The sequence below is a fragment of the Macaca mulatta genome, chromosome 14 (assembly GCF_049350105.2).
Source record: "Macaca mulatta isolate MMU2019108-1 chromosome 14, T2T-MMU8v2.0, whole genome shotgun sequence".
NCBI lineage: Eukaryota > Metazoa > Chordata > Mammalia > Primates > Cercopithecidae > Macaca > Macaca mulatta.
In genome coordinates this window covers 33,878,136-33,888,086 of record NC_133419.1, presented here as the reverse complement: position 1 = coordinate 33,888,086, position 9,951 = coordinate 33,878,136, and the positions used below count along the sequence as shown (strand labels likewise).

The 9,951-nt window shown below is 36.1% G+C and overlaps 1 protein-coding gene across 2 annotated transcripts in view; it reads left to right on the top strand.

Annotated features, from left to right (window-relative positions):
- The first annotated feature begins 2,098 nt into the window (after positions 1-2,098).
- The window catches only part of DNAJC24 (DnaJ heat shock protein family (Hsp40) member C24), a 58,750-nt gene continuing 50,897 nt past the window's right edge, over positions 2,099-9,951 (top strand). The window contains exons 1-2 of one of the 2 annotated variants that reach the window (XM_015114513.3): positions 2,099-2,168; positions 2,963-3,106. In XM_015114513.3, coding sequence (XP_014969999.1) covers positions 2,996-3,106 — 111 coding nt within the window. In that variant the 5' untranslated portion in view covers positions 2,099-2,168; positions 2,963-2,995. 2 annotated transcript variants of the gene reach the window in all.

The window sequence follows — 9,951 nt, the reverse complement described above, 5'->3', positions numbered from 1 at the left end:
TAGGTAGCCTGCACTTATGGCATACATTGTATTTCTATTGGAAAGTACTGTTCTAGAAAATCAAAAATGAAGGAAGCTTAATGATCAGAAATTTATATAAAAATTGTTTTAAGAAGTTTATTTTGGTACAAGCAGACAGAGTGTAACTGTTCTCAGTCAGTAAGCCAATGGCAAGAAAAGAAAAAAACAAGGTTGTAGTGAAGAAATGGGACCCCTTTAATTTAAAATTTAAAAGATATTTGAGAGACAGAGCAGCTAAATGGAAAGTGTACATTTTGTCTGATTCCGAGTCAAGCAAACCAACCAGAAAAAGACATTTTCAATTAACCGTGAAAATGTAAATAAGGTCTAGATATTATGTGACAGTCCAATAATGACATTATGGAGATAAAAGAAAAAGTTGGTACATTTTAGGGATGCAAACTAAAGTATGTAGAGATGAAATGAGAAAATATTTGGGATTGCTGGGAAAAAAACTATTTCTTACTTTCCAAACCCCAATAAATAAATGAGGTAACACAATAACCTAATACAGTAGTAAATCAAAATAAAATGCTTTTGCTGTAAAAAACAAAAAACCTGGAGTACCAGAGCATTATCTACCTATACAAGGAAGAACCAACAGTGGACAGAGGGGAGTTTGAGGGCTAGAGATGTTCAAGTCGGCATCATTCTGACAGTGCTGTTTAGGAAAGCATTCACGACACTACTTAATTCCATTGCTTTAGGTATTTCCATAAGGCCACACAAGAAAGTATGATGGAGCCAGGACTAAAACCAGATGCTCTTTGTATCTGCCTTTAAACTTCACAAAATCCTGTGAAGAACCTAATCTATACTTTCATCTTTAGATTTTTAAACTTGCTTGTTTCATTCAGTTATTCTTTATAGTTCATAACATTATTAAATAATTGATCATATTAGATTATTTTGTTTATTCTGCTTAAGTTTATCTTGACTGCTTCTCAAATTCAGATTGGTAGAAGAAGGATAAAAAAGAAGGAAAGCAAAATCTAAACAGTAACAACAAAACCATTTAAACATCTCCCAAGTGAAATTTATGTCATGCTGGCCAAAAATAAGATGTAGTTTTCATCGTCAGGTACAATGCTGGGAAGAGGTGTTAATGTAAAGCAAGCAGCACAAAGAAGTAATAAAAGGAAACACAGGAATCAGAAAGGGAGAAGAAAGAGAGGAGAGAAAAACACCACCAACACCACCAACAGCAACAACAGCAAACCCCAACAGTGCCCATATGCAATGCCCCCTAACTGCTTCGAAGAAGAGCAGTTCATTCTGTTTTCTGTAAGCTTGAAAGAGAGCATAGCTGCCCTGGGAATGTGTAGACTTGCTGAGTCCCTGTTCTGCTGCTACCCAACTGGCTGTTTGGCCTTGATCCTTGATTTCTTTCCTCATCTATAATAAAGTGGGAATAACAGCACCTGCCTTACTTGTCTCACTGGGTTGAAATGAAAGCAAAGTGAACTGGCAAATGTGAAAGAATTTTGGAACGTTTTCATGTTGTAAGTTGGTTGCTAAGGTCTAAAAGAAATATTAATAATTACGTTGAATATCTTCTGCAGAAAAAAAATTAAACCGACCCCATCCCCCGCAAATCTAGCCCTACCTGGCATAGGTTTTAGTTCTTTTAATTTTCGAATGAGAACATTGTAAAGGAACTGTAGGGACGAGAGTAGCATCAGGTCTCCCCATCCTTCTCATATCCTTGCCCCCGCACCCCTCTCTCACCCCAGAGTTCAAGCGCCAACAGAAAAGATTGAGAGTAGCTCAGGGTACGGTAAACGAAGGAAGCTTTAAAGAAGGCGGGGAAAGCCTGGGATGGCGAGGGGGTGCTCGCTGAGGAGGAGGATAGAAACTACAGTTGCGGGGCCGGGACAAGAGAGACTTAGAACGAAGCCAAAGGCGCCTTTCTTCACAGTTCGGGAACTTACTGGTAGTACACGCCACTCCACAGAAGCCGTGACTGGTTACCATAGCGACCGCGTCGGGGTGGGCGGAGCGTCGCTTCTCAGCGGTGCCACCGCCACAACTGCTCGACCAGAAACGCGGACACGTCGGCGCAGTGACTTCCGGCGGAAGAAGAAGCCGGTCCCAAGTTCTGGCCGACAGTAGGCAAGGAGTGGGCGGCAGCGCATATGTGAAGTTAGGTAGGTCTGATGTCCTATAAAGCGCGGAGAGGGTGCCCGCCAATAGCTGGGTGGGTAAAGCCGACTGTGAATGGAGAAGATTCCCGAGTCCCCGGCTGTTTCGTTAAGTGTATATAGCTGTGGGAAGAGGTTGCCTGATTTCTGGGGCTCTTGGTAGGGTCTCTCTTCTGGAGCGTGGAAGACTGGCGCATCCTCGCGTAGAGAGTTTCACTCTGTCTTTGCGAGGTCTCAGCGCCTCTCCAATAACAGGGGACTCTTGTTCTCTACCTGCTGGTGCTGACGTTATTTCGCATATCATGCTCTCTAGGCAATCTGGAGGAAAAGCAAACGAGAAACATTCAGAAGGAATGCCCCCAAATTTATTTTAATTCTTTGGTGTTCTGTTTTGCTTTTTTTTTTATTCGTTCATTTTGTAAATATTCATTAAGCTACTCCAGCGTGTTTAGTGAGTGCTTACTTGTGTGCCAGTTTTTTCATAAGATTAGCAGAAATACCTTCTTAAAGGTTCATACACCACCCAGTTCATTATAAAATTCTTTTTTTAATGCTGTTGTATATTTATTAATTAAGGTATAAACATATATCGTGAAACACCTAACACATTTTCCATACTTGTCGGTACACTTGTACGTGGAATTCTTGGGGCATTTTAAATAAAAATATATGCTTTCTCAGGTTTGCATTATAATCATGATTTACTCGACTAAATATTAAAGAACTTACAAAAGTAGTACTTATTTTTTTCTTAGATACATGGCAAACCGTAATGTATTGTCATTAATATTTCTATTCAGCTAATCTGAGAAGGCCCACTTCTGGTTCCATGGATGATGGCTGCTGAGCAGATGCCCAAAAAGGATTGGTACAGCATCCTAGGGGCAGACCCATCTGCAAATATGTCAGACCTAAAAGAAAAATATCAAAAACTCGTATTAATGGTGAGTCCTTTCTTTCAGATTTTAAATCATGAGGGGAAAAAAATTAATTTTTATATGAAAGCACAAATTTAGGTTTCCAAAAAATAGGATACCAGTGGCAGGAATCCAGGTATTAATTTGATTTAATTGAACGTTTCAGTAATATTGCAGAAAAACTTAATTTGAGGTGGGAAAGCCTGGTTAGGAGCAGGAGATCTGAGTCAGGCTGCTTGAGTTAGAATCTTGAGTCCATCTCTATCTGAGAATTTGGACATGTTACTTTTTCTTATATGTGCCAAGGGAGGATTAAATGAAATAATCCATGTAAAATATTTATAAGTGTTGTTACGTAATAAGCAAAAGTAGCCACTAGCCACATGTGGCTGTTGAGCACTTGAAATGTGGCTAGCCTGACTTGAGATGGACTGTAAGGGTAAAATTTACATTGGATTTTAAAGACAGTATTTTAAAAGAGTTAAAATAATTTAACAAATTTTATGTTGATTATGTTGATTAAAGTTCACTGGTTTTATTTTTCCTCTACGGTGTCCATCTGCTGATAAACTTCTTAAAAGAATTCTTGATCTCTTATCTAGTTTTCATATCTAGCATTTCTACTGGCTCTTTTTTTAAAGTTTCCATCTCTTTCTCATCTTTTTATACATGTTGTCCACTGTTTCTACTATATCCTTTAATAAACTTATCACAGTTAAAGTCCCTGTCTGATAATTCTTTGTAGTTAATCGAACAGTTTTTATGTGGATTATATGTTGAAATGATAATATTTTGGATTACTGGCTATTTTGTGTTTTATATGCATAATATGCATGCATGTATTTGCACATATCCAAGTTTGTTTCTCTTGCATTTTACTTTTTTAACATTACATATGTAGCCTGCATTTATACTTACATTATATTTCTATTGGGTAATGCTGATTTAGACCATTTATACACTAATTATCAGTTGACTTTTCGTTGTTGTTGTTGTTGCCCAGGCTGGGGTGCAATGGCACGATCTCAGCTCACTGTAACCTCCGCCTCCCAGGTTCAAACGATTCTCCTGTCTCAGCCTCCCAAGTAACTGGGATTAAGGTGCATGCCACCACACCTGGCTAATTTTTGTATTTTTAGTAGAGACAGGGTTTCATCATATTGGTCAGGCTGGTCTCAAACACCTGACCTCGAGTGATCCTCCTGCCTCGGCCTCCCAAAGTCGTGGGATTAAAGGCATGAGCCACCACGCCCGGCTGACTCTTTTTTTTTTAAATGAATTGTAGTGTTTGTAAATATGTTTTTCTGAACTTTTATATTCATTTTTTCAGTCTGTATTGTGATGCTTCTTAAGGCAGTGTCTGTAATTCTATACTGAAGTCCAGTTAACTCAGTTTATAAAGAGTAAAGAACCATTATTTATATAGAATTTGTTGTCTCTTCAGTTTAGACCAGTTACATCAATGTTGTTTTGCCAAAACTGTTAATGTTCATTGTAAGAGACAGTAGCTGTTTTTCATCATTAGGATTGTACTAATATTCTTACTTTAGGAAGTATGTCGGACTAAATGACCTTAAGGTACCTTTTGCCTCAGAATTTTTAAAATTTCTGTCAGCAGAATCAAGTAGACTTTATTGAAAAATATCCTAATATTAAACCATCCTTGTGCCTCACTCAGTTAATTGGGAGATGAGGCTGGAAAAGTAGACTGGATCATGCTGGTTCTTGTAGGCCATATTGGCCTTTAATTGGCCAATGAGAAGCAGTCTGCACATAATATGTAGTATCTGTCAAACAGCAAAGTGGATAAACCATTTTACGTATGCGCCGACAATGTGTCAGAGAGTTCTGGTTGCTCTTCATCTTTGCCAATATTTGATGTTATTGGTCTCTTTCATTTTGGCTGTTGGAGTTTTCGCAATTTTGCCACCATTGACATTTGGGCAGGATAATTCTTTGTTATTCGGCTGTTCTGTGCTTTGTAAGATGTGTGGCAGGATCCTAGATGTCAGTAACAACTAAAAATGCTGCCTGCCTATCAAAATTGCCACATCCCATGAGAATCACTGGACTACTCTACGGTGTCTGTAGTCATACCCCATTGTGGGGTTGTTGCCTTTTAAAAATTTCTCTGATGACTAATGATGTTGAGCCCTTTTTAATGTGATAATTGGCCATTTGTATAATTTTCTTTTATGAAGTGTTTTTTTTTTTAATTAAATATATTCTTGATTCTGTATATATGTGGTATATATTTTCTCCTAGTCTGTGATTTACCAGGTTATTTTCTTCATGGCATCTTTTTGATGCAGAGTTTTTTGTTTTGACAAAATATAATTTATCAAATGTGTGTTTTTATAGTTAATACTTCCCATCTTCTCTAAGGTTATGAGAATATTCTTCGATGTTTTCTTCAAGAAGTGGTCATTTGCTTTTACCTTTAGACTTATTTCTGTGTATGGCGTAAGATGTGAGGTCATGCTTTTATTTTTCCTCAGTATAGTTCCAGCATCATTTGTTGAAAACTTTTTTCTCCATTGGACTATCTTGGCAGTATGAGTCTATTACTGGACTCTATTCTGTTTTATATGTTTATCCATTTACTAATACCTCCATCTTGATTACTGTAGATTTATAGTCAGTCTCAAAGTCATTGTAAAATTAGTTCTCTAATACTCTCCTTTTCAAGTTTATTTTGGTTATTCTAGTTTGCTTACATTTCCACAGAAATTTTAGTATCAGCTTGTAAGTGTCTTCCAAAAAAATCTTGCTTGAGTTTTAAACTGGGATTGCAATAATATATATCCACTTTGGTAGAATGGGCATCTTAATAATATTGAGTCTTTGAATCCATACTTAAGCTATCTTTCATTTCTCTCATCAGTATTTTATAATTTTCAGTGTAGAGGTCTTACATATCTTTTTTTGAATTTCTTTCTAGTTATTTGTTTTTGGTTCCATTGTAAATGGTATTTTAAAAAATATTTCATTTTTCAGTTGTCGATTGATAGTATATAAAATTATAGCTTATTTTTATATACTGGTCTTTTATCTGACAATCTAAGTAAATTTGCTTTTTAATTTTAATAGCTATTTTTGTCAATTTCTTAGAATTTTCTGCCAACATAATTATGTCATTTGCAAATAATGAGAGTTTTAATTCCATCTTAACAATCTGTATGTCTTTTGTTTCCCTTTCTTTCCTTAATGCACTAGCTGGTTGCTTCTATTAAATGTTGCTTCTATTAAAATGTTGCTTCTATTAAAATGCTTCTATTGAAGTGTTAAGAGCAGATATCCTTGCCTTGTTCCTGATTTTAGGAGGAAAACCTTCAATATTTTACCAGTAAGTATACTGTTAACTGTCTGTTTTTAAAGATGCCCTTTATCAGCTTGGGGAAATTCTTCCAATTAATACTTTGCTAAGAGTTTTTATGATAAGTAGGTATTTAAATTTGTTAGATCTTTTTTTTTTTTTTTGCATTTATTGAATTTTGCATTTATTGATCATTTATTGATTTTTCTCATTTAGTTTGTTAATGTGGTGAATCACGTAGATTTTTCTTAAGCCCACTTCTCATTCCTAGGATGAACAAACTTCACTTATCATGAAGCATTATTATATTTATACATGGAGGGATTCTAGTTGCTATTATTTTGTCATGAATTTTTATGTTTAATTTCATGCTATATATTTGTCTGTAATTTTCTTTTCTCATAATGTTTATGTCTAAATTTATTATCATGGTTATGCTAGCCTCATAAAATGAATTGTGATTTCTGGCTTTATAGTGAGGAAGAGAGGTGGAGGTCTAACCAGTTTTTTAGTCTTAACCAGTCTTTCTCTTGTTTAATTTTGCCCCTCAACTCCACTCTCAAAGGTACTTGATGCCTTCCATTCCTCAATTTCTCCTGCCTCTGTGTGAATGAACTCACTTCCTTTTCTCTTTCACTTTAGACTTAGGTTTCAGTTTTTGCAGGTACACTGAATTTGTTATTTATTGATTAATTTTACATCTCTCCAAATTTTCGTATCTTTCGCCTGTTTTTTCTCTTCTCTCCTGTTCTTTCACCTGTTTTTTCTCTTCTCTCCTTTTTGTTCATACACATTTATGCCTTTTTTTAAAAAAAAAAAAATTATTCCTTTGCTGTTACTATCAAGGAATTTTCAGTGGGAGGAAAGTGTGAGCCAGTTGCTGTGGCTCACACTTGTAATCCTAGCTACTCGTGGGGCTGAAGCAGGAGGACTGCTTGAGCCCAGGAGTTCAAGGCTGCAGTGAGATATGATTGTGTGACTGCACTCCAGCCTGGGCGACAGAGCAAGACCCTATGTCTTATTAATTTGCCATTTAGTGGAAGCTCTGAACCATTTTCTTTTCCCTTTAGAGGCCAGATACCCGTCTGTGGCAATACGCCTTTGCATTTGCACTCTGCCCATTCACTGCCTCACCTGATTCTCACTCATTGTTTCAAAATGATCTTAGTTGTAATTGTGCCTCCACAGCTCTCTACCATGTCCGTAGTACATTTCATGGTATTTCTCTAGGACAGGGGAGGTGTAGCTCTTAGATAAGGAGAATGAGGGTAGGTGGACTGTAATAAAAGGCTGAAATTTTTTCCACTGCTTTTCTTTTAGAAGATGAGAAAGACTTGAACATGTTTACACTGTATGGGAACTAGCCACGGAAAAGCTTGGGATTGAAGTTACAGGAGAGTTTGAATAATTAACAAAAGCAGAAAGGGATGGGATCTCAATCATAGGTAGAAGGATTAGCTTTAGGTAAGAGACAGGACAGACCTGTCTTCATTGTTACAGGAAGGAAGGAAGGAATAGGCGGTTACAGGAAGGACGGAAGGAATGGTTGCAATAGGCAGTTTGTTTGTAGGTTTGGTAGCAGAAAGTTGAGCTCTCATTTGGTACCTTCTTTTTATTCTCTGTGAAGTAGAAGACAAAGTTGTCTGTTGAGAAGGGCGAGAGATGAAGTGAAGCAGCAAATTACAAGAGAGAGAATTTCAACTAGCATTATTCGGGGAAGACTTCTTGTTGATAGCTATGTATACTAGGGGAGCAAGAAGTCTCAGCTAACAACCTGGCAGCAGGCAACAAGAGACAATACATCTGATATGATTTGGCTGTGTCCCCACCCAAATCTCATCTTGAATTGTAGCTCCCATAGTTCCCATGTGTTGTGGGAGGGACCCAGTGGGAGATAATTGAATCATGGGGTGGAGGGGTTCCCCCATATTGTTCTCCTCATGGTAGTGAGTAAGTCTCTCAAAATCTGACGGTTTTATAAGGGGTTTCCCCTTTCACTTGGCTCTCATTCTCTCTTGCCTGCCGCCATGTAAGACATGCTTTTCGCCTTCTGCCATTATTGTGAGGCCTCCCCAGCCATGTGGGAACTGTGAATCCATTAAACTTTTTTTTCTTTATAAATTACTCTGTCCCGGGTATATCTTTATCTGCAGTGTGAAAATGGATTAATACACCATCTCATAGCATTTTGCCCTTCTTTTGCCTAGGTTGATATATCAGTGGTCCTCATATTACAGTTTAGCACAATAATTTATAATCATAATTATGGCCATGAGTTATATTTGTTTAATTCTGTTTAAGAAGGCAAGGAAGTATAGAGTAGTAAGTGTATAATTAGTAGCATGTGTATTGTACTTAGCAGTTTACAAATGCTTTCACATCTGGTTTTATCTTCTGTAAGGTAGGCTTTGTTACCCCTATATTTGTACTTGAGAACATGAAGGCTTAGTTACAGTTAAGTGGTTTGTCAGAAACAGAATTAGTAAAGGTTATGATCTAGGCTTGATCATGTATCCTCTGACTCTAAATTCTCTCCCATTATATCACACTTCTCATAATTGCCATCTAAAAGGGTTTGCTGCTGTTTAAAGGCATAATTTTTATTTTTTCTGGATTTCCACGGACCTCATTTATGCACAGTTAATTAAGTATTATGGAAGGTCAGACATAATTACTACTTTCTTATAATTTTGAAAGGCTCTAGTTTTTTATGGCTTATGAAGTGAAATTTATTTTTCTTACTCTTTTTGCATAAGTTTAGACTTTCTAATAGATTTAAGGAGAAAATTATAAGGGAAAATCATATTATTTATAATGTTTATCAGATTTTTAAAAACAAAAACAGGCTTTTAAAATTCATTTTCTTGTTTCCCAGTTAGAATGATCACATTTTGTTAGTCTGTGTTTTTCAACAGTGTCACAAAACAGTTGGAGAATAAAATTACATTAGACTAACAGCATTTTGTATCTAATTTTTTAAAAAGGCAAATGTACTACATGTACTTTTCTAAGTTCAGAAGACTGAATTTAGCACCTCCTACACAATTAGTTGTTTGGATAAAATATTGCTAAATCGTAGGCTACTAAGTTTACAATACATGTTGATTTAATAAATACTGTTTCCTTATTTCAATTTTTTGTCAATGTAATGCTTACTCAGGGTCCTGATACTGAAGAAATTCTTACTAATTGAGATATTTTAGAATACTTTAAAGAGAGAGAGAGAGAGATACACACACGTAAAGTGCAGAATTAACTTTAAAGACATTATTCACATACCATACATATTACATATTATAGACATACATATTGGCCTGCTGTGTAATAATTTACAATATATCAAAAAAGTAATTGAACCAACATTTTTCAACATTGTTTTATTAATAGGGACTTTACTTATTAGTAAATCAATTGTGAATTGATTTTTAAATTTTTTTTCTAGTTTTCTATTAAAAACAATTTGAATAGTACTCCACTGCTTTGAAATGATCTCGGGTCCAGAATAATTAGTAATGTTATTCCCATATTTTTTGCAGTTATGCATGTGAAAATTGCT